We start from the raw sequence: 25114 nt of genomic DNA, 5'->3' as shown, positions 1-25114 counted from the left end.
ACCAACCTTTAATTTTTCAAACTGAGGACTTGTAACCATCGTGTAAGAAAATAGGTAAGTGTTGAGCAAATTAAACAGGAATGTAACTGCTGGCTGCTATATCCTTACATCTTGTATCCAGTCTGGTACATTTTTATGAACAGAGGGACAAATAGTTTTCTCTCATCTGCCAAGATATGCCCAATATAATGCTCTTTCCAACAGTGAATGACAATTATATTGCAGTAAGATGTTGAGGTGGCTTTCTTGATATTTACACAGTACTTGGACCAAAGGAATTTCTGGCAGATTTGAAGTTACATAGCAGGACTTTGCATCAGAATTCATTCCCTTGCAGTACAGATTCCAGGAAGCTGTTCTAATATAATAGAGATTGAGGCTGTTCCTTTGCTTTAAATGCCAGCTTGTGTTGATTCATTTTAAAATTGGGAATACAGACAAGAGGCATTCTTCATGTTATGGGCACAGCTGCCCTCTGCAGGGGTTTTGCCAAGGATGATTGTTACAACTAAAATGCATAATTCCACAAAAATCTTGTCAGTGGAAAGTGCCTGAAATATCATAGCCTTCACAGCACTGGAATGTGCTTTTTCAACCTTCACTATTTAGTTAGAAAACCTGAAGTGTGGTGTGTTTTAGTCTGACCCCCAAGCTTTTGGTTATCTACTATTCTACTGAAACCCAAACCTGTATGAAGGCTGGCATAGCCATACCATATCTTATGTCACTGGTCAAGCTGTTTCCCTCAGAAGGAAATGTGGCTGTCCCTTCAGCCCTTTGCTAAAGGAAACAGCACTGGATTGTGTGTCTGCAGCTTCTGCAGTGGGTCACAGCAAACACAGTTGCTCTTTTTTTTGCTTTTCTTTGTCTCTTTTCTTCTCTGCCTATATATATGTTTTGTTTTGTTTTTGTTTTTTTTTTTTTATTCCTCATCTCCTGAAATACTGGTTTAGGTTGGGTCTTTCTGGTTGTTGTTTTTTTGTTGTTTTCTCTTTTCATCTGATTTCTTACTATTATTCCCTTTGTCCTAACGCTGTTCTTCATGTGATGAGGTAGGTTTCTTGCGCTGAAAATCATAAAGAATGTGGCAGTCTTGAAGAGAAAAGTTATTTTCTAGTGGTTCTTCCATACCTGTGCAGGTCATTCCATAGAATGTGCTTCCTCTTACTCCATGAAGATAAGACAATTCACTCTTATAACCATAGAGTTGTCTTGATATCATACTGGTTTCAGTGTAGCATTAAATCACATGAGCCCCTGGTGGGTTTCAGAGATCAGTTTGCATTGGTGTAGGTGGGTGTGTAGTGTAGTGTGGGTGATGTTGTCAGAAATGTCAGTGATGCATAACTGCCTCTGCTGATCCAGTATGGGCTTTCCTTGGTATGTGGACAAGTTGAGTCTCTAAGAGTCCTTGCATAAACAGCTTTCCTTCCAGCTCATGATAGCTCTCAGCATGTAATGTGCCTCATGACTAATTTATTCCACCCACAAGATTGAAAAGCCAGTGTGGGTCCTTGGCTTATTTATGCATTGATCAAGCTTTGATAGTCATTAAAAAAATAATAATGAGTAATTAGATCTCAGTGGCAGACTGAGCTTTATAGGACTTAGATTGAAATCAAAGCAGCATCTCTTACTTTTGTTTGTCTACACAGGAGTATTGGGCATAGTCTGACGAGTGCATCTCAGTCGTGTATTATTGTGCACTAGTTTGTATACGAGGTGACAGCAAGATATTTAATAGGTACCTCAGTGTACTATTACCTGTACAGTTTTACCTGTTGGTATTCTTGCAGCAAACACACAGATTCTGGAATCCCTCCTTAGCTCCAGCATTCAAATTCCTTCCCTGCAGTGGGGTTTACATTGTTTCGCTTTGCTTTTAATTTCCTTCTGTCACTTCTTGAAATTTTTTTCCCCCAATTTCCATTGATTTCCTAAAGAAGTCAGATATATTGTGTTGTGGATGTAACCTTGGAATGTGTTTAACTCAAATAAGTTAATTAAAAAATATTCTAGCAAATATTTGCTTAATTGCAGCACTGTCAAATAGCCAAAGAAAGTAGAGTGCTAGCTTACAATGCAGACGAAAGAGAAATGCATTGAATGCAAAACTAAATTAATTTATTATAGTGACCTATGTAAATGTTTGTGATAGAAATATCCTATGATAATACTTTTATGTATTTTTAGTACTCTACTGCAAACATATTTTTCATGTGAACCATTGTGAGTTCAATGCAAAAAATCTGCTAAGTGAAAGGCACGTTAAATTTCTGGGACCTTACTATTACATTGACAATATGAAGCTTTACTAGAGCATCAAAAATGTAGTATAACTTAGCAGTGGTAATGAAATGTTATCACATGTTCCTATTTGTATTATGGGCTCAGGCAGGCAGTGATTGTCTCTATATTTTTTGCAGAGCATCTAGCACAATGAAGACCAGTTCCTTGAGAAGTATTGTGCAAATTTTCTTTTCTTAGATAACATTTGTTGCTATTTACAGAATTCCCTTACTGTTAGCTTCAAATTGAATAGGAGAGCAAAGTTATGACTGCTAGAGGAGCTGGACTCCCCTCCCATCCAAGTGACAGCTGATATTGCAGTTGTGTGTTCTTTCACCGTGACTATTAAGGCTGATAGAGACAAGGCAAAACACAGCATGGATGATATGTGGTGACATAGAATGGTGACTTCACTCTTCAGATCTTTGTTTTGTTTTGGCACACTGAAATTTGTGCTGCTGAATTGAAGTGAGGTTTTGATTTTGACTCATAACTTCACTTTATGCCTGGTGCCATAGCACTTGCCTCTGTTCGTTTGCAACAGTTGCTAACTGGGGTGTCATATTCAGACAATGGAGAGCTCCAGCACCTCACTTCTGAGTTGTCACAGTTGAAAGAAAAATACTTCAGGAATCCTTTCAGAAGAGAAGATACTCACAAGGTTGTGAGTGTGTTTGGGAAAAAAGATCTTAGGGCCTTGCCTATACTTCCTTGTTCCTGTTCTTGAACAAGTTACTGAAACAGAGCACATTCAGTATACCTGTGTGCAGGACTCCAGAAAAAGCCAGAAAAATGGCTGAAAAAACTCCAGAGATCAATTCTATCTCAATTAATTTTACATATGTAGAAGTTAGGCATTTAGATCAAAGTTTTTCACCTTAGACAGTGAAGTGAATTTGAGACTTAAAGGGAACGATTCATCTGCTCTGTTTAAATAATTTATCTTGAGATGAATTTTCCTATTTGGCGGTCTGTTTATTTCTACTAAGACAACACCAGGGGGATGCCTAAACTAGGGCAGACAAATACCATCCCTGATGACTTGGATGGGACTCAGTTCAAGTTTCATGCCAGGTAAAAAATCTGGTAATGATATAAATAAATTGTACTAAATCATGCCTGAATGTCTCCAAAATGTAACTGCTTTTCGATGTGCATTAATTTGTAAGCAAAGGACACAAATAACTTTTCCTTGATATTTTAAGAAAAGCTTGTAAAGTATCAGTATCATAAAAATTGCAACACTTGTTTTCCTGTTTTGTTTGTGTACACAGTTATTTTAGTCCTTGCACTGGAAAGATCTCAGTACAGATGGAACCTGGGGGTTTGGAGCCACAAGCCTGCTGATCCACTGTGTCAGTCACTTCTCTCTCCTTGCTCCAGGTTCCAGTGCAGTGGTCCGATATGATCACACTGAAAGCCAGGATGACCAATTATGGCCTACCTAGGTACCAGTGGCTGACCCATGCTTGGAATTTCTTCCAGAGGGAGGTAAGATAATAGTTAATTCATGAACTGAAGGAGTACCTGCTCAGTGAAAAGGTTTGGCTTTAAGTAGGCAAAATAAATGCAAGTTCATTTGGTATGAAACACTGTGTAGTGTCCTTTACCATCACTTGATATCCAATTCTTTGCTTTTGTAGGCCCTAAAGGTACTTAAACACCGAAACCAGAATGTTAATAAATTAATTTAAATTGCTAATATTCTCATATCTTTTTTCAGTGAGGTTAGGACACCAATACCTTTTAGGATTACGATAGCATTAAAGGATATATGATATATGTTAAACTAAAAATCTGCAGGTAAAGTAAAATGACTGTATCTATATGTTGTTTTAATATTAAACTGTGCTCCCCTTCCCATAGGCTCTGTTAGTTTCCTTTCATGGAGCTGTCATGGTTAAGATATGTTTAGCTGGAAAGGAATGGGAAAGGAAGTTTCCAAAATGATGTCAACACTGTCTCTTTGGCCGAGGTTTGTGAAAGTGATGAGGGTTTTTATTTCCTTTGACTGGGGGGTGGGAAACAAACCAAAAAGCTTCCTTGTGTATTCGCAGCTTTGCCCTCTAGCCTACTAAAATTCAGAACTGTTTTTATAGAATGAAGTATTATGTTACAGAAACATGAAATTGCCCAAGGTAAAACCCATTAACTCCAAATATAACTCACGTGCAGGAAGAGGACTCTTTAAATGCCTGTCATTGTGCTGCCCTTGTTGAAATGTTGAAATCTATCATTGTTGCACAGATTTCCTGTTTATTTAAACATTTCCTGGCAGCACTTGGTTAGTCTGTATTTATACTAAAACCTGGAAGAAAGAGGTTACACACCAGCATCCCCCTCCTCCCCCACCCAGTTCCCTGCTCTGGCCATGTGAGTGCTCTGTGAAACTGAGTCATTCTTCATGTGCAGGTAGAGTGTTTATGTCTGTTCTGTATCTGAGATAATACAGTCAAATGGTCACTATCAATTTGCCTTGAATAGAGCTGGTACTGTATCTTAGTTTGAGTGTATAGGTTAATTAAATACTGCCTCCTCTCCTAGTTGTTATAGTTTCATCATAATGAGTGGTTATAACATGAATATTAATAATAAAACTTCAACTAAGCCCTGATTTTTCTATGGGAGAAGAATTTCCTTTAGAAGTTAGAAGAAGATTTTAGAAGTTAGATTTTCCTAATGGCACCTGTGACCAGATGAATGATTTGGGGAACTGAGAAAGCTCTTTTACAGTTTCTATTTAACTGGTGGGCTCTCAATTATATTCCATCTACCCATAGTTTAGATGCTAGATGTATGAGCCTGGTATGTGCTTTATGTCTGAGTAAGCACTTGTGGCCTTTCTTCAGTCAGCAGAATTGTAATTGCAATTCTGTTCAAATCTGTGTTGCAATTTCAAATCTGTTCTGTTAAAATCTGTGTTGCAATTTCTGTTCGGAGGTTCAGTCCCAATCAGCTTGTTATTCTTTCTTCTGTATCATTTATCATCTGAGGGAGATGGGAAATGTGTTTTCCCCCAATTCTCTTGCTGGTCTGATATCAAAGTTGTGACTGTGGTAGGGAAGATGGAAAGGGTGAACAAAGAAGAACTTGGTGGGGGAATTAAAAAAAGAAGAGATCAAAAATATGAGAAAAGGGTTTTAATTGCAATTGCAATGAGGTGCCAAAGCTTGAGCTTTCCTTAAGGCCCAGTGCTGGGAGGAGTTTCAGTAACAAACCAATAAAAACCTAAACACGAGAGATGTGATATGGAAGGGAGAAGTGAGATTTTTAAGAGGACTGGTGAATTAAAGGCTCAGTGTGTGCCAGCATGTCTGGGCACTGATCTGCTTGGTTGTGAGCAATGAGTGGTGTGGAATACAGCACTGTGGCTCTGAAGCAGGGGAGAGGGCCAGCTGTGTTCCCAAGCCTGTGGATCAAAGGACTCAGGGAATTACTTACACTCAGGCCGGTCCTGGAGGATGTTCAGGCAGGGAAAGGTAGCATCTTCTTTCTGCAGCAAACCATCTTTTCAATCATGTCAAGTCCACATCCAGTGCCAAACCAAATCTAATATAGCTGCTTCACCCTTTTCTATGTGAAAGCAGCTGCTAATGTGAGAGACTGGTCATTTGGCTTTTAATCTCAGGGTGTGCTTTGCAGAGAAGAAGATAGGTTGTTGGTCCTGGTGGGTTTTGTAGCTCATCTACTTTGCAGCCAAACTTCATATTTTTGTGATTGATTCTGTTGCAGTATTTATTTTAATGTGATACACCTTCCTTCCATTTTCAGTTTTCCTTTCAGCATTTGTGATTTTCTATACATTTTGCTTTTTTAATTTTTTTTTCTTCTATTCAGATAAGTCTGTGCTTTTTCTGTTTACAGCAAATGTGTCTGTAGTTGTGCACTTGCAAGAATAGTCCTCACTAGTATGACCTTTTTCTGCTCCTCCTTTCAGCCACAGGTATACCTGTTCATTAGTCAGCATTTTGACATGAAATTGTGTTAGTTCCTTGTAATAAGGATAGGAGAACCCAGAGACAGGACAATTTCTGTGAAGCATCCTTTGAGGAAGCAGTTGGGATTTAAAGGACAGAGCAGTATGTTGGCTGCTTCTCAAGTATTCATTGGTCACTACATTACATTTTTCATGTTCCTTTTATGTCAAAGTATAGCAAAACAAGATACATGGAAGCACTCATAGGTGGTTTTTTTCTATGTAAATATTCTGAAAGTTGGTATTAGGAACTTTGTTAGGTTTTTTGATGACCTACTTAACCTGTTGAAGAAGTAGCATCATTATTACTGATCTTGGCTAATCCTTCCTTTGCAGTTTAAGTGCTGTGGCGTGGTGTACTTCACAGACTGGCTGGAAATGACAGAATTGGACTGGCCACCTGACTCCTGTTGTGTCAGGGAGTTCCCAGGATGCTCTAAGCAGGCACATCATGAGGATCTCAGTGACCTCTATCAGGAGGTAAGGAGAAAAATACGAATATTTTGGAAGGTTTTGTGCATTCTTCCTGACCCAGTAATTTTCCAAATTCATAATTTGCAGTGCAATAGAATAATTATTCTGTAGACTAGTTGCATTTATGGAAAGTGTTTATGGTTATTATTTGCTAATGCTGAAGCAGAGGGAAAAAAGAAGGAAAAACAAACCCACCCACACACCCTTACCTGGAAGTGAGGTGAGTTAGTGGCAATGCTGTTAAAACCTGAGATGTACTTAAAATTTGAAGTGTTTGTTTTATATTGGTTAGGTTGGAGTTCAAATTTGTTCTAATCCAAAAGTTATAAATTAGGTGTGACATAATGTCCAGGCTCTATCCCATCAAACTGCCACAGGGTAAGTGGAAGAGTATTTTAGTGAATTGTACAGTGAAGGATGCTTTTGATAATTCCTTTGACAGATGAGAGCTCTCTTGTTAACAGCAATCATGTCAGGAGGCAGATAATTTGGTTGTACTCTGAGCATATGTAGAAACTTGTGAAAGTGCTCTTCCTATATTACAGTATGATCATTTAAAAAGAATTACAAAGAAAGCCTTAAAACAAGGCAAGGACCTATTTGAACTTGAAGTGGGTAAGGGAGGTCATCATAGCATGATATTACTGTTTTTAGGGTGAAAATTATAAAAACAAGAAAACATGCTCTCTACTAAAACTCTCTTCTCACAAATGTTGAGTGAGGTGAGTAAAGTCACCTTTTTCTGAAAACTACTTTGTTAGCCAATTTTTATTTTTATGGTAGGAGATCTCTGAAGACCTGTAATTGTACATTCAGTAGCAGTAGAATGACCAGTAGTCCAAGTAGTCCAACAGCAGACAGGAAGTGTGGCTCAGTCACGTAGTTGTGAGGATCTGAGAAGAGGTGCATTCTTCACTGGATTGCTTTTAGGGTACTACACGGTGCATAGGAAGGAGGATGGGCCTTAGAATCATGCTTTCAGATGCTGCAGCATGAGCATTTCTCCAGTGCATGATGCAGCTATGCATTATGGAAGAGTACCCAAAGAACCATTTTCTTCTCCCAGTCTCACAGGCTGTTTAAGACCTGTTCTTACAAGAATCTGTTGTATGGCTCCTGTTAAGGAGCTGTGGAGCAACACCTCTGAAGCAGAGGAGATTCACTATATAAACAAGCCAAAATGAATATTAGCTATTGCCAGGAAACAGTCAAGTTTTGGGGAAATTTATTTGTGTGGTACTATGAACAGAAGTTATTTAATCTAATCTGGACTTTCAGACATGCATTTTAGGAGGCTGTGTGCTTGCACTAGGAAGAGAGAAGATAGAGCAGCCAAAAGGCAGGTGCCTCAGAGGCCAGTCTGTGCTAGGAGCCTTAAAGATGGTGGCAGAGGTTGGGTTTTTTCCCACCAGTTACTTGTAGACCTTCTCTTGCCTTTTGGTAAGGCTCACAGCACTGACAGCACTGGTTATGCTTTAGAAGTGTCAGTCCCTGAATGAGAAAGGCATTCAGGCTTCTTCTACCAGTCCCTTATGCCTTTTGAAAAGCTAAAAATTGTGGCTTACTCTGCAGTAATGGTTGCTTTTTGTAATACTGTTGCTGCTGTTAATGCCATACAGACAAGTGTGTTGTGGAGAGCCTCCAAGGAGTATATAGAAGCTGTAGAACATTCATTTGCTCCCTGCCTGAAATGCAGGAGTATGTAAGCAGTGTCACTCGGTGAAACACTGTTCTTTGAGCACAGGAAGCTCAAAAATTTCTGAGAAATCATTGGAATGTGCTGTCCAAAGTGCAAGGTTTTCTTCTGTCACCTCTTTTGCTAACCTTTCATGCCCCTGCCACAGTCCAGGAAAATGGTTCTTTGAGCACTTCATATGGTCAAGTTCTTTTGATTCTCGTTTGGAGAAAATTAATACATAATAATAAGTGTTAAGACCCACTTGATAAAAGAAAGACTGCTTGGCTTTTTTTATTTTTCCAAAAGAAATCTGGAGGGCACACTTATGGTTCTTCTCTTATTGTACCGCAGAGCATTTTGCATGGATTCAGCAGTTAGCAAAAATTTATTTTTGGTTCTCCACTGCAGAATCCATTCCAAAAAGAGACAGGCTGTGTTCAGTAGTATCAGCCACAAAAATACTTCATTTCTCTTTGAGATACATACAATATTTTGTTGGCAAAATGTTTCTTTGCATGGCACTTGCCTGTGGGCTGTCTCACAGACTCTTAGAGTATGCTTGCTAATAAGTTTATCAGTGTTATGCAAAAACAGCTTACACTTGCAGGACTAATCTGCCTAACTTCTGCTTTAGAGAACTGAAGGAAAAAGCGTTTTTAGAAAGTGATTCAAACCAAACTTGCATAGTCTGGTGGTTTGAGAGGGAGCCTGATAAGATTAGCCTCGCTAGCCTAAAATTGGTTTATGTAAATATTTGGCAAGTCCATTCTGGTACTTCAAAAAACTGAAGTTTGGTTTGTCTGGGACTGATAAATGTGTTTTTTTTTTTTTTTTTTGTAGCTGTGCTGTGATTTTTTGCTGGGAACTCAGAGCTTTCTATAGTCTAAGTTGGAATCCTTCACAATTTAATTTTTGCAGAAAGAAAGGTGACTTACAGTTCTGCTTGAAAGTACTTTTGTCAGGAATCATATTTTCCCTGCTGGATATTGAAAGCTATTTTTCAATTTCTTGAATTGCTTTTGTTCTGATGAGTTTCACCTTTGGTGCAGTTTCATGAACAGATTGACCTTAGAGCATGGTTGTGGGGGGAGTGTGAAGATGATGATGTGGCCTTGGAGGTTTATTGTGGTCTGAGGACAAGAGGAGCTCTGCCCACTCTGCCCATCTTGTGATTAGAAGCTGCAGTGTAGATAAAATTATTGGTGGGAATCAATATCTTTAAAAAAAAATAGAACTTGCATGTTCAATATTATCTTTTGGTTTCTGGCATAATTTAGAGTATACTCAAAATTCGCTTACATTATTTTTGTCTTAATTTTGGTTTGGTTTAATATTTAATTTTACAAGTTGCATTAATATAATTTTGAGTATACTCAAAATTTGGGTGTACAAAAGATTTGTTGAGTTTGCTGATGGCTTATTTTTTTGCTCAGTGAAGTGCTTTATTTCAGTTCAGATTTTTACTCTATGAAGTAAATCGGTAATATGTGGTAAATAAGAAATACATTCTTTTTTCTATCTCAAGACTGAAAGTATAAAGCAAATAAATCAGGCCTTTAATCTATAGCTTTGTAGGAATCTGAAGCTGATTCTCCTGAAGGATAGCTGCAAAGTTTTAGACTATATTTGATTTGTCAACAAGAGCTCCCCATTTAGTGACAAGCTTTTTGCTGAGGGAAGTGTATTTATGTACTGTTTAATTGCAGGCTGCCAACTATGGAAGTGTCACATAAGCAGAAATAAAATGCATGAATGTGAAGTTAACAGGGCTGGCTGTGTTTTCTCAGATTTGAAGCTAATTTTGAACATGTATAAGAGCAGAGCTCTGAGAGCATCATTGAATGGAGGAAAACAGTCCACCTAGACTGAGCGTAATTTGTCTCAGTTCTGTGTCTGTGTACTGCAGGAGATGTAGGCATTAATGGTATTGCTCTCTGTTAGTGGGTGTTTTCTCTAGGCAACAAATGAACTAAGTTTGCATATTGCTGTGGTAGAACATTTTTGAATTGTGACCAGCATGCACTTTCATCTCTTTAAGTTAAAAGTACTAAAATGCAGGCAGTTTCTCTGTAATTAACAACAGATTTGGGAAGTGATATAGCTGCAACTGCCTTACAGTTGAAGAAAAGAAGATGCCAATGTGACAGTTTTTGTCCCCCTCTCAATTCCAATTACATTGCTTTTGCTACAATGTTGCTTTTTTTTAATTTCAAAGATTTCATATTTGCTCTTTTTTGTGTGTCTTTGCTGCTGTTTAGAAAATGAAGTAATGAAACAAGCAGAGACATCAAGATCCTATAATTTATTCTGGTAGAATTATCAAAGAGTACATTAATTTTATTTACATCCTAAATGAAAATCTGTTGAGTACAGTGTGAATTCTGTGTGTGTGGCAAAAATTGGACCTTACATCAAATGCTTCTAGGACTGTAGCATTTGAAATTGGCTTTGGGGAAATTGGCTTTGGGGAATTTATGTGTGATTGAAAAGTGTTATTTATCATGTCCTGTCTTCAGATTCCATCACTTTGATCGATTGCTTTATTTTCTTAGAAAAGCTATAAGAAATATGAAGTGAGGATGTAAATGCAAAAAATAACATTCTCAAGACAGTGCCCATTTTGATGGATTCCTGACGTCTGTGTCTGGGACCAGTGCCCATCCAGTTTGTTACTCTGAGTTTCCCCTTGATATGTATTTTACTGAGATAATTGTGCTGTGAAACCCTGCAAAGCTTAGAAGCATCATGCAGAGTAGCAGAGGCCCCTCTCTTCTTGGTTTTATCGTCCCTAAGACTCTCATCACCCTCACTGAGCGACAGCACTGTAACTTGTGCTTGCACTGCTGGCCAGCAGTTCCCAGTGCTGCTGCCTCTCTGTGGATCCCTGCAGCCTTACACGGGCTTGGGAGCTTCTCTGAGGCCTTATGTGGGAGTTAGCTGGCCATGGAAGCAAACTGTGGGGCCTGCATTGATGGTTTGGAAAGAGCTAAATTCCATTTCTGTGAACATCACCTTACAATGTTGTAACGTAGTTTTCATGGGATTTTTGCTGATGAGGTTACACAGCTTCCATAGATCTTTCCTGCAATACTGCTTTAGCTTCAGAGTGTAGTATTATGTGTAGGAAAAGTCTAAAAGAGTTTAAAATAGTTGCCAGCTTTGAAGATCTTCAATTTAAAGAGAGAAACAAGATAATAAAAAGGATTTTAATGGCTTTTTAGACCTTCACAGAACAAGTTGAGTTTCTTTAACAATTAGTGAGAGTTGATAGCAATTCAGATTAACTTGGAGTTATTTCTGAAAAGTAGCACAGATATCTTTCAGTAAAGTCTCTGTGTAGAGCAAACTTAAAGTTGGCATTATGGAAGCAGTTAAAAAGTAGGCAAAATAATTTTCAAAGGAAGGAAGGTTTGAAGGAAGTGAGAGATTCTTGAGAGCCAGAAAAGGCAGTAGTGGTTAGGATGAGCTAAGCCTTGGGAACTGCAACCCAAATATTACTGACTGGTTTTTAATCTGTTTTTGTTTTACAGGGATGTGGTAAAAAAATGTACACTTTCTTGAGGGGGACGAAGCAGTTGCAAGTGCTGAGATTCCTAGGAATCTCTATTGGAGTAATGCAGATCCTGGCCATGATCCTCACTATTACTTTGCTGTGGGCTCTGTACTATGACAGAAGGGATCCCAGGGCAGATCAGATCATGGCACTGAAGAGTGATACCTCGCAGGAGCTGTCATGTCATTCCATGGAGCTGCTGAAACCAAGCCTCACCAGGATCTTTGAACATACATCCATGGCAAACAGCTTTAGTACACACTTTGAAATGGAAGAGCTGTAAGGGATGCGATGAATCTGCCAAGTCACAGAGGATTTTTTGTGTTGTTGTTACTTCTGTTCTGTTCCATCAAATATACCAGTCTTCTTATGTGTTGGAAACCAGCTAGTGAATGGAAGTGAAGAAGACCAGCAAAGAAAGATGAGCCTGTTGCCAGCCTCTTAGCCATGTCCTCAGCTGTGAAAGAGAGTTGATTTTGTGTGTTCATTTTTTAAAATGCACTCATTCAGTTGGGCACAGTAATACTTGTTGGCACAAGCTGTGTGAAGTGTTAAACACTGACTCAATCACAGGTAGACTGAACCTGTAAGGAAGCATCGTGGAAAGGGAAGAGAAATATTCATCTTCTGAAGAAAAAACTGTGCTTTGAGCAAACAAAATGTGACTTCAGCTGAAATTGACTTTTAATAAGCCATTTGGAAAATGTCTTCATCAGGGATCTATGTATGTATAATTGTGTGTTTTCATGTGTGCACGGAAAGCAGAGCTACAATTCAAGTTAATACTTGGATTTAAAAATTTGCAAGATTTGTAAAAAGGGCGAGATTTTCTTTTTTCTAACAAAATGTTTATCTTAGTTTTTGTTCTTAAAGATGTTCTAAAACTTCTATTTTTATCTAACATAATGGTTTTTTTAGTTTTAAATATATTAAACAGGGATTGAAAACAAAACTATTGCTGTGGACAATAGACTTTAGTTTTCTGGAGAATTCTTCCTTCAAACAGTTTGTTCTGTGGACTGTTTCTTAGTAAAAAGGAAGAAAACCTTAAACATTCTTGCCAAAATGGGAATCAATATGGGAGTAGCACATTTTTATAGATAAATATTTTCTCCTGTTCATGATTCCCCTGAAGCTAGACACAAAAGACTGCAGGAAAAATGCTTACAGTTCTGGATGCTATTGCAATAATTGTAAAAGTACTCAAGGAAAAATTTTACTTTGGTGAGGTGAGTGCTTCATTAAGAACTCTCTGGTGGCCTAAAATGCCAGCCAGAAACATTAAAATGTATTTATTGAGGTGGGGAAAGTGCATTTTACTGTATTTTGATGAGCAATGTCTATGTCATAGGATTATTTTTACAATTGGCCACGCTCTTGAGATATATATTTGTTCCATTGAGTATAGTAGTTTGTGGCAAATGGGCTTTTTACATAATATTTCATTAAAAATTAGTTCGTTTGTTTTGGAATTTGTAAAAGAAAAAAGAAATCAAGGTGTGATTTGGCAGACAATAAAATTACTTTTCTCTTAAATTCTGTAATAGCTTTTGTTTTTTAGTCCTAGAGTGGGAGTGCTTTGGATGGGCATTGGGAAGGTCCTCCTGCTAGTGTGAGTTAATTTGACTTACCCATTCCACTTACTCTGTTGTGGAGAAACTGCAATGTTAGTGCAATTTTCTTTTTTCTTTTTTATTACTTCTGAGAAAACGTCTTAAGGGCTTGTGAAATTAAGCACTTCAGTTACGTGGGCTGTTTGCTTTTCTGCAGTCTGCTTCTGGGTATAATTATTTCAAGGGTACTATTGCAAGCAAGATTACCTTTCTGCTTTTGTACTTCTATAGATGCTAATACCTATTTTGGGAGGTAAAAGGAGAGACCATCCCGAAATTTTGCTTGGGAGTGTCTTTGTCAGGAATGCATTCCTATGTTCTGCTTGGGAAGCCTTGTCCCGGTGTTGCTGCACAGGCAGAGCTGAGTTCCACCCTCCCACTGCTCAGCCTGGGTAGCATTGCCTTAGCTAAGGGTGAGGTTCCTGCTAAGGAGCAGGTGTCCAACAAAGTCTGAGTGCAGAGCAACTCCAGGCTTCAGAATGCTATGCTAGTGGTGCTACACAGTGCATTGAGTCATCTCTTGCCACTGTTTAAAAATCAAAAAAAGTCCGTACAAACCATGGATTGGGAAATCTTGATTATGGATTACGTGTACACAGCTACATTTGCTAGTGAATTACTACTGAATGTAGGGAATTTCACTTAAATAATGTAAAAAAAGTAATGTAAAAAGAAATATAAAATTCCCTTTTTCAAGTAAGCCTCAGCCCTTAAAGTTTTACCCCAGGAGTGTCTGTGGAAGCCATGTTTAGCCATGCTTCAGATATTCCTTGTCTTTCCATACAAGGACTCTTCAGACTAACATGGGGGTTGCCTGTGTATCTTCTAACCTGGATGCATTCTAACCTGCTCATCAAGGAACAAACAGGGCAAGCCAAGCTAGGGGATTGTGTTGGGATTTAGAGATATTTAGAACCCAGGTCATTTGGTTTTAAGCTGTCTGGGTGTGAGGAAGCACTGCCTTCAGGTGTAGTCAGGTTTCTTTAACAGCACAGGATTGCTTAGACACAGAGCCAGCCTCCCAAAGCAGTGTTTATGGACCTCCACAACAATGAACATTTGGGATCAGGAAAAGCTCACTTGGACTTGGCTACCCAAATCCTGAGCCTGTCTACATTCTGGGAAAGAATATTTCTGTTTTGAGTATTTAACTGCATTTGCAGAAATAGGTCTCATCTGTAAATTGGAACACTTCAAGAATTTTTTCCTTGACTGCTCAGGCTATGAGGTGCCTGCTTTTCTAGGGCTTCTTCAAAGAGCCTTAAAATTAATTGGCTAGGCTGTGGTGAGCCTGCTCTTTTCCTGTAGAGCTTTAGATTCTGTGTAGCAGAGAGGCTGCTTGGCAAGACAGGAACATTTAGAGATACTTGAGGCAGTGAAAACTACTTCCTTTTATTTTCTTTTTTCCTCAGTTTTACAGGAGTACTTGGAGAAGGATGATGTGGTTTTTGCTCTCTGCAGCATGAAGTGTAATGAACTAAATCTTTCTTGTTGCAGCAAACAACTACAGAGATGCTCCTTAACGTTTTTCAGAGAGCACTCGAGGAGTGCAACTGTATCAGAAAAAGGGGTCACTTCCTGCCAGCACCAAGTTTTGTGTGCAGCCCAGTGACTGTACAAGTTCATGGCACTGTGCCTGTTGCTGTGGGGCTGAGCATGCTTTAGGAGGCAAAGATCACTGTTTCTGGTCCTTGGATCTGGTCCTGGCATTGATTCATCTGCCAACAGGTGGTATGACAAGATTTTTGGAAGGAAAGAGCTATATTTTCTTCTTTATTGCTTTTCATTTTGTAAAAGCATATATGAATATAAGGGAATGTATAAAGAATGAATAGTAAAAAGAGAGAGTGTTGGTTACAGCAACTATATAGTTAAATTTGGTGGAGGAAGGGATTTATAAATAGCTTTTAAAGTTTTTATTGTGAAAGCATTGTATTTGGTCTCAGAGCATGGTGCTAATAATGCTAAAGTTTCAAGCTCAATCCCCAGATGGGCCATTCACTTAAGGGTTGGATTTGGTCCTTGTATGTCCCTTCCAACTCAGAATATTCTATGATTCTGTAAACTGTGCAGAAAAACACAGATTATTAAAGTCTTACAACATTGACACACTAAGGGTTTGCATGGCACAGTAGTGGGGAGGGTATGGGGTGATTTCTCTGAGAAGCTGAGAAGCTTCCCCTGTGTCTGACAGAGCCAGAGCCAACCAGCTCCAGCAAGAACCTCTGCTGGCCAAGGCTGAGCCCTTTGGTGACAGGGGTAGCCCCTCTGGGATAGCTATTTGAGAAGCAGAAAAAGTGGTTGTGGTAACAGCAAGTGCAGCTGGAGAGAGGAGTGGGAGGAACTGCTCTGCAGACACAAAGGTCAGTGAAGAAGGAAGGGCAGGAGGTGCTGCAGGCACCAGAGCAGAGGCTCCCCTGCAGCCAGTGGTGCAGCCCATGGTGCAACAGGCTGTCCCTGCAGCACAGGGAGGTCCATGGTGGAGCAGAGACCCACCTGCAGCCCGGGGCAGCCCCACACCAGAGCAGGTGGGTGCCTGAAGGGAGCTGTGACCCTGTCACAGCCCCACTGGAGCAGGCTCCTGGCAGGACCTGTGCAGAGAGGAACCCACGCTGCAGCAGGTCTGATGGCAGCTGTGTGTGACCCTTGGGGGACCCATGCTGGAGCAGTTCATGAAGAACTGCAGTCCATGGGAGGGACTCTCCATGTGAGAAACACCTCCCATGGAAGGGACCCCATACTGGAGCATGTAAAGAGTGTGAGGAGCTTGTCCTGGGAGGAGGGAGCATCAGAAAACACATGATGAGCTGACCACAGACCTCATTTCCTGTCTCCCTGCATGTCTGAGGAGGAGGAGGTAGAGTTCAGGAATAAAGTTGAGCTTAGGTAAAAGGGAAGGATGGGGGAAAGATGTTTTATTTTTTATCACCCTGTTTGGATTTGATTGGTAATAAATTGCACCAAGTGGTCTGTTTTTCCTATGACAGCAGTCAGTGAGTGATCTCTCCCTGTCTATATCTGAACCCAAGATATATTACTGTTACATTTTCTCTTCCCTGCCCAGCTGAGAAGGGAAGAGATAGAGTGGCTTTGGTGGAAATCTGGCATCCTGCCGGTGTTGTCAGCCCACATCAAGCATTGCATTTAATTCATACAAAATGCTATTGTTGAAGTGAGATGGTATCTAAAACTTTCCAACTTGTGTATGATTGACTACTTCCTGTTTAAAAAAATGTGATGTCCTAAACTTTTGAGAATTTCTATATATCCACTTCTGTTTTATTCAGCATTCCCCCACTTCAGTTGTTCCTTGTGCGTGGATACTGTTAAGTAGACAACTAGATGACATAGGCAGGTAAGAAAATAAGCTGCTGGATAATTCCTTGTATCTTCTGGACTTTGCCAATCTGTGTTCACTCCTGACACTCCTGCTCTTTTAGCCACGTTTGTGTATCCCGTCAGCTGATGGCTCCTCTAGAACAGGTGATGGTCCTAAAATATTCCCATAGACAATTGTAAAATAAAGCCCTGGCGGGCCTCAGGTGCAGCAAAGAGAGCTTATGACCTCCTAACCACGCTCCCTGCCCAAAATTTAATGATCCTGTGGCTTCAGTAATTTGTCCTCCTCCAGATCAGCTTCCTCTCTGAAGGTCCCCTTCTGTCTGCAGCAGCTGAGGCTGCATTGGGTTCTCTGCTCTGAAAGCCTTCTCTTGGTAGCCAGGATGCTTCCACCAAGAGCATATCCACAACTTTAAAATGTAAAGTGTACATTTTCAGTTTGCCTTCTGTGGCTATTTTATGAGAGGACAGTTGTTATCAAAAATGCTCTGGGATGGTTCACAGACAGGTGTTATCTGTTATCTTTCCCTACCACCCAGAGCAGTGAGCTCCTCACAGAGGCAGACATCAGGTGTGCCAAGGTTGATCAACATCATCTGCACCTAGTTACCCTTCATTAGTGATCCATGGTGTGTTGCTACCTGTTCTTAGTCTACAAACAGAGTTTGATCTTCTCTGTGCACTAGTATTTTATCAAGGGAATTTGATAGCAGGTATGAGAAGTTCAGCAGAGCAGTTTAGTTTTTGGATGTACACAAGGGACATTTTTTAAAGTACAGATAAAGAGATGGAGTTCATACTGCTGGAAATGTTCAAACTGCTGCTCCAATTTTCTCTGCTGCTGCAGGCTGGGAAGGCAAAGGTGATGGCTGGTCCCTCAGGAGAAGGGCAACTCTGCAGTGGAGCTGTGGCATCCTGGCCTTGATGGTTCTAGTATGGTTTAGATAGACTCATGTCTTGCCTGGAATTACTGTCTAGGATATTCGCTGACTTCAGATTAAGTGTTCCTTCCAAACTATTAGAGGGGAAAAAATTTTCATTAATAAGTTATTGCAAAACCAAGTTGACCCATTCAAGCATGCAGATGTTTTATTTAAATATTCCTCAAATGTCTATTTATTCAGCATAACACATGTATTATGCTGCCTTCTGAAATACGATATATGACTGTCAAACGAAATTGTCAAAACAACAATCTTGGTTTCTTTGTATGATACACAGAAATAATTACATTTCATGTACAGTACAGATGCATTTTACACAGTCATCAACAGTCATTCACTACCAAAACAGCATTTAAATCACCTAAAACACCAAAAAAATGTGTATTTCCCAAATTCAGAATAAATTAATGGTTTTGCATGTGACATATGGAAATAGGAGACAAGACTGGAATTCTGAAAAATCATACTAAATCATCTCTTAAGCTGCATTTTAAAAATGAAAATACAAGTTGCTTCAGGGGTATAACTGTTATGCAAGTGTATTGCTGTAGTGTGTTCTTTCTAGAGCCTATGAACAGGAGAATAAAGAGCTTTTAAAAGACACATGACCTGATGGAGTCAGTAGGTTTCCTGGGTTGTATGTAGTCTGTACCAAAGTAGGTTTAGTAACTGCCCCTTTGCATTATTTAGCTGATATAACTAGTCATGAATTACCACATGACATAAAGAAGTTGTTGCAGTTTGCTGACATCAAGGCAGTTTTTATATTAATAAATGTTTGGCAAAAGTGGGAACCAAGTATGAGTAACCATGCGTAGAAGTAGGATGCAAGTCAAAAAACTGATGTGTTCTGCCTCTCCTCTGAACCCATTATAGTTTATGTAACCTACCAGCTTCAGCAGATCTGCTGCAGGGTGGAAGAGAGAGCAGGGCTGGCTAATGGACTTAGGCAGGGCTGCTCAGAAGGAGCCCTTCCTCTGGCTCAGAGCACAGCCCATGCTTCTGCTCTCTGATGTTTGAAAGAAATGCAGAAGCTCAGTTTGCAATGAGTAAATCCTTCTGATTTGAAAAAAAAAATTGGGAAGTTAATTGCAAATTAACCAAGACTGCATTAATTTCAGAATAAGTAAATGATAAGATAAAAGAGTAATGAATGGTATTATCTACTCTTTTTACTTGCAGTTTAATTCTAATATGTGATGCTGTATTTTGGTGTATATACTGTAGCATGATAGTCTATCATCTACTCTTCACTGTTGACAGGTAGAGAGAAAGACCAGTATTTGTGTGCAAGAAAAAGTGTATCATCAGCAAGTTTCAGTTTTTAGTGGGTATTTTAATGTAAATTTTCAGGTCAGTAGAATGCTAGCAAATACTATACTGAAACATACACTACTCAAACTATTAAATAACTGTGTTAATCATTTATTGTAATGGCATCTAATGCACTGAGCGTTTTGATTTATATGCATATTTTATTTTGCAGACATGCAATTATTTCTGATCCAGTGTTTCTGATGTATATATGTATGTATTGATATGCACATATTCTGTGTATATTTGATGTATATGATGTATGGTATGTCATGAATATAAGAAGCATTATGATACATCTAATGTAATGTGATGAAGAAAAATTACACTTTTTTATCATAAAGTTTCTGATAATATCAATGTATTTTATAAATTAAGCCAAGAAGCCTTAACTTGTAAAGCCTTCATATTAGCTTTTAGGCCTGCCCATGTAGGCAAATTCCAATTGAAATCAATTATATTTTTATAGGTTTGGGACTCAATCCATTATTCTGTCATTGTTCTTAGGTAATTGAATATTTTTCCCACAATATAAATTCTCAAACAAGTTTTAAGATGCAAGTTTAACAGATAATTACAAAAATAATTTAGCCATCATTTTTACTGAATGTCTTTCAGTGTCTTCCAGTGTAGCTAATACTCTGGATGCTGCAGGATGTAAGAAAGGAACCATTTGGAGACAAGTGTTAGCTGATCCCCAAAACACATTTTTGGTAATTTTAATTCAAATAGGATTGCTCCTGTAGCAGTTAACTGTGACAAGAAGTTTGCTCTGAAAATACAGAAGTAGACAAGTTGTCTATGGAAGAATGGACTGTTGATTCATCAGTGTCCTTGAAATCCCAAATGATACAGTTATGTTGGAGTGGGCAATGAAGTGTCAGAGAAATAGAGAACAGTGAACAAAAGGAGCAATGGCTGAATAGCAATTTGTGGTGCAGTTTGGCTGTAAGATTATTTAAATGTTTGCCATTAGAAGTTTAAAGTGTAGATGAAGTTGTGTAAAATACCTTAAAAAAAATCCTGATTCCTGATACAACAGGTGTACAATGACTTATTGCAGTTGTAACAGTACCTAGGAAGCAAGATAAAACAATAGTAAATATTGAACTAACTGAACACCTTCAGTTCACTAATGAGTGTTTGATTAAGAAATACTGCATTTTTCAAAGGGAAGTTATTTGTACAACTACCATGGAACATTAACAATCAGCTTGTTGTAAGTGCACGGAAATGCCCCTTTCTACAGTATTATTTTATCATGCCTAATCTGAAAAAACAACAAAAGTAAACTGAGATCACAGCTTCAAATAATTTCAGCATGCATTATGGTTGTAGTTCTTTCAGTCAGTACAAACATATTTCATATGAGCATTTTCTCATTCATTTTTTGACAGTTCTTCAACAAGTTTGTGGTTTATTAACAGGGAAAAAAAAGACGTTATCAAAATGTTTCTTGTTGTTTTGCATTCAGCAGGAACATAGGTTTCTATTTTTTCGTTTGTGTTTTTTTCTAAAAAGAGCTTTCATGATGAGAAGAAGCATCAATGGGGACATTTCATTGTGCTCATATAGTAAGTCAGGATGGTCACAGAAGATTCCACCGTGCATCAGTTCGGACAGGGGGTAAGAAACTCCTTTTGGTTCACACCCTATGACACCAAAACCCACAAAGTTTATTTCTCCTGAACCTCTTGCTCTGCGGCCACTGGCACACTCGTCAAGGGGCGTTGTCTTTGTCAGCTCTCTCATTCCTCACGACTCGTTTTTCACTGCTCGAGCTCAGCTTGCAAGTGGTCTTTATGCTAATTTATAAATAATTCTTTGTTTTATAATGCAGATACTCTGACAATGTTTCCTCCCGAGTACTCGGGAGAGTCTGGCCTATCATCTCCTTCAGGTGTGGTGACTGGAGGTGTTGGGATGCTGATTATTGCTGTAGTGACATAAGGCTGCTCACAGTTTAGTTTAACGCACTCTTCCACTTTGGCATTTAAGCTGGAACGGCTGGAGGAAGAAACAAAAATCCATGAAGAATGAAAGTCCACGTTACCACAAACCTCTTGAGCCTGATTCCATTCCCTCAGCCAGCCATCTCCATCCTGCCCCACTGAAGAGCTCTGAGCACAGAGCAGCACCACCCCACTGCACCCCAGCAGCAGGTGGTCCATGGCTATGCTCACGTCCATGTCCCTTTCTCCCTTCCTTCCCACCATTTCAGCACTTCTCAGCCATCACCTGTGTTTCTGGACAGGGGAACCATTGCAAAGCTAGCACAGCCAAGTTCCTTACTAAGCAGGAAACTAGGGGCCAGTCCAAGTCTCCTGCATATTCCTCAATACCATGCTTATTTAATAACATTTGGATATTAGGAATAGTTTCTTCACTGAAATGGCTGTAAGACATTGGAACAGGCTGCCAAGGGAAGTGGTTTACCCTTGGAAATGTTCAAAAGGACTGTAGATGTGGCCCTTGGAAATGTCATTTAGTGGTGAACATGGTGGTGCCAGGTTAATAACTGGCTTCAATGATCTTGGAGGTCTTTTCCAACCCTAGTGGTTCTGTGATTCTGTGTATATTCTGTTTTTACACAATGGTAAGGCACTCTATTATATGCGCTAATTAAATTTGTGTTAATATGTTCATGGAGTTGCTGCAGTACCTCCTCAAAGTAAAAGACTTGAAAAACTCAGACTACTTCAAGGTGAAACCAGCATTTTTATGCTTGTGTTTTTGTTTCCTAGCACAAAGCTGCTGCTTTTTGTTGTTATATACATGGCACCTGGAAGTATGGTGCAGGCACATCCTCTAGCAGAAAAAGAATGGATCCAGGCAGAGTATTTCCTGAAAAACTAAGATAGATTTGAGCTTTGTGCTGGCCAGGAGGTTTCATTGGATAACAGCTGAAAATCTTTAGTAGTTTGAAGAGTTCCAAGCTGTTGGATTGTTCATGGAAGTGAAATCCAAATGTAATAACTATACAAAGGAAGCTACTCAAAATGTAGCTTAACAAGACTATCTCTATAGCAACTTGTACTGAAAATAATTCTTTATTAAAGGGTGGCATGAATGAGATCAATAGAAAACACTTCTGCGTCTTCTGGGACCTTTGCTGTGTTTTCATAGGTGATATTTGGATATATGTAAAAGCCAAATACTTTACTTTTGAGAGGACAGGGAAATTCAATAAATTACACACTCTTAAACTGCACTTACCTCACTTTTGTAATAACTCCTTAAACTAGAAAATAAGAAAATTTTTCTTACCCATTTCATATTTTTTTTATTTAGAAGAGTCTTCCTTATGACTATTACACTTAGGACTCTGGGAATCAGTTTTATTTCTCTGCTCTGCAGAAATGCAAGGAAGTCTCATTTCATTTGCCTCTGAACCAAGAAGGGACAGACAGAGCACTTGCTCATCTCATATATCTGAATTGGACATTTTTCTGTGTGAAATTTTTCTTTTATGCATTTGTCCATAGGATAGAACATCTGGTGCTCTATTTTACGTGGCGTAAAACGTAGATGCTGTTTGTCGCGAATGGGGCACGGTAGTTTGTGAGGAGGGCCTGAGAGGGCAGAAATGGATAGAGAGGGAGACTATTCTATTATTTTGGATTAAGCTTGAAGCAAAAGAAGCACAGAATATTTCAATACCAGTTCCTCTTTATAGATGAGTATTGGACCCTCATCTTCAGGCTCACCACCTGCCTGTGCACAACCCTTTGCATCAATTCCCTACCATCAGTTCCCATCAGTTCCCTTCCGGAGGCCTCAGCCCTGGGTGTGCCCATGCACACGAGGTACCTGTTGGACAGGGGAGTCCTCTCCACGCATCTGATCTGGATGGTGCTGAGCTCCTGCACGCTGCCGGGGCGGCTGCCGCTGGCGGCGGCGTTGGGGATGCGGTACGTCTTCTTGTGCCGCCGCGAGCAGCACGTGCCCGTCACGCCCGGCTGCGACGACAGCGAGGGGCTGTGGCTCGGCGGCCTGTTCACGGTGGAAACCTCCATGCAGCTCTCCTCGTACACTTGCTCATCCACAAACTCGTGGTTCTGGCCCCGAGGCATCCAACAGAGGGACAAAGCACACACAGGAAGATAATTGAAGTGAGCGTATTAATGGTGATTGTTTAACGGCTTAAATTGACACAACTGAATAAACTGGGAAAGTTAGCTTATTCTTGATTATAGTGTTTAGCCCATATTAGTCTGGGCTGAATACCAATACAAATGTAAACATTGGAACAAAATTAACAAGAAAATGTTAATCCAAATTATTTTGCAAAATAGCATGTGGTTATAGTGTAGTTTGCATTATAAATATCTGCACAATCTTTGAAGTGCCACAAAATAGAGGATTATGTTTATTAATAAAATGCAAGCGGTGCTTTTGTAAACACTCTAAATGTCAGTTGAAAATAAATAAGATGTATTATATTGAACTATAATATAATAAAATTCATAAATATTTTCCAGATAAGTTTATAAGACTTCCTTTTGAATTACATCTTAGAAATCAGGGTCTGAAACAACATTTCTTGAGGTATGCATCTATCTAAAAGAAAAAACATTTAAACAAATAGCAATTTTGACTAGAAGAGATGAGATTGTTATTTGAAAGCATTCAAAAAGTTCCTAATTACTGTAGATGGATGTATGAAAAGCAGTTTAGAGGACTGAGTATTTTAGTCCAATGAAGTCCTCTTTATTCATGCAGTCTTCACTCAGTCCCAGGAAAGACAGTAGTTTTATAGGGTGGTCGCAAAGATGAATCCAAATCCACTCAAATATCCAGTTTACATTAATTAATCGAGTAATTTGGGAGTATTTCACACCCAGCCACAATTCCCACATTTTCTATGTGTGCAAAAGAGTGTGAAATAGTGCTGTTGCTTATGGTGGCAAGGGAGGGGAGGAGATGCAGGGGACTGGGACAAGTTTTTATACTTATTTAAAACTAACCAGAGATTGAAATATGTTTGCATGCAGTTTGAGCAAGCCTCCTTCTTCAAGAAAACTCTTTCTATTTACTGTTGGAGTTAGTCTGTGTATCCCAACAATGTTTTAGAGGAATTGTTTAAGAAGCATTTTCTGAATTGTTTTACACTCTACTTACTCTCACATTAGTTTTGTCAGCCTATTGCATTTTTGTCTATTAGAAGGAGGTAAATTATTTTTCCCCTAAAAAATTTTGTTTTAATTGGAAACATGCTGATTTTTTTCAGAATTGCCATATGGGGCCAATAAAAAATATGTGAACAAAGTAAAGAGAGTAACAACTCTGGCCAAGTGTTTGTGACAAATGGAAATACCTTTATAGGCATAAGATTTTTATTTACATTTTTTCTATTTTTCACTCAGACATAAGTTGGTGTGATTTAAGAGGCATTGAAGAATGTAAATTTCAAGTGACAAGGAAAAGAAGAACTTGCTCGACAAATGACATTTATAAGGCATATGTCAGTCACAATCAAAATTTTGAACATGATCACACAGTAGGCATAAAATTCAGAGAGAAAAATAACCTAATTGCTCTTGTGAGATTACATTCAGGGGCTTGCAGTATGTTTGCCAAGAACTCTGTTATTTGTCTGATTAAAAGTAATTTTGTGCTTCCTAAAACCTTTATGGAGCAATGATTAAAGAGTTTTATTGACTGAACTTTTAATATAGAGTTGAAACATTTTGAAATGCTATAATGGCACAAGTTAATTGATTTAATTATACTTATTAATTAACTGTTCCTAAATTAGCTAAAAGTAATTTGTAAAATATATTTTTTAGTGCAATTAGTTTCATTATTAATGCAATCTTCACAGAATTCCATAACATTGCCTACTCTGCATTTCTGAGGGTGGGTGAGATATTCTCCTATTGACTTTTCAGTGACAGAAAAGAGAAAATAACCCTTTTCTCAGTATCATGATGG

General features: G+C 38.9%; 2 protein-coding genes across 4 annotated transcripts in view; one reads left to right on the top strand and one right to left on the bottom strand.

Annotated features, from left to right (window-relative positions):
• The window catches only part of TSPAN12 (tetraspanin 12), a 46418-nt gene extending 27475 nt beyond the window's left edge, over positions 1 to 18943 (top strand). Inside the window, exons 6-8 of the mRNA XM_058022163.1 lie at positions 3673 to 3780; positions 6602 to 6745; positions 11948 to 18943. Of these exons, the coding sequence (XP_057878146.1) occupies positions 3673 to 3780; positions 6602 to 6745; positions 11948 to 12253 (558 nt within the window). The 3' untranslated portion in view covers positions 12254 to 18943. The remainder of the gene's footprint in view (positions 1 to 3672; positions 3781 to 6601; positions 6746 to 11947) is intronic.
• KCND2 (potassium voltage-gated channel subfamily D member 2) overlaps positions 17986 to 25114 on the bottom strand; it is a 266352-nt gene continuing 259223 nt past the window's right edge. For all 3 annotated transcript variants that reach the window (XM_058022159.1, XM_058022162.1, XM_058022160.1), the window contains 2 exons: positions 22991 to 23238; positions 17986 to 21187 (listed from right to left, as the gene is read on the bottom strand). In XM_058022159.1, the coding sequence (XP_057878142.1) occupies positions 21010 to 21187; positions 22991 to 23238 (426 nt within the window). In that variant the 3' untranslated portion in view covers positions 17986 to 21009. The remainder of the gene's footprint in view (positions 21188 to 22990; positions 23239 to 25114) is intronic.

The sequence above is a fragment of the Melospiza georgiana genome, chromosome 4, assembly GCF_028018845.1.
Source record: "Melospiza georgiana isolate bMelGeo1 chromosome 4, bMelGeo1.pri, whole genome shotgun sequence".
Lineage (NCBI taxonomy): Eukaryota > Metazoa > Chordata > Aves > Passeriformes > Passerellidae > Melospiza > Melospiza georgiana.
Note: the sequence above shows the minus strand (reverse complement) of the source record. Positions and strands in the feature narration are given on the sequence as shown.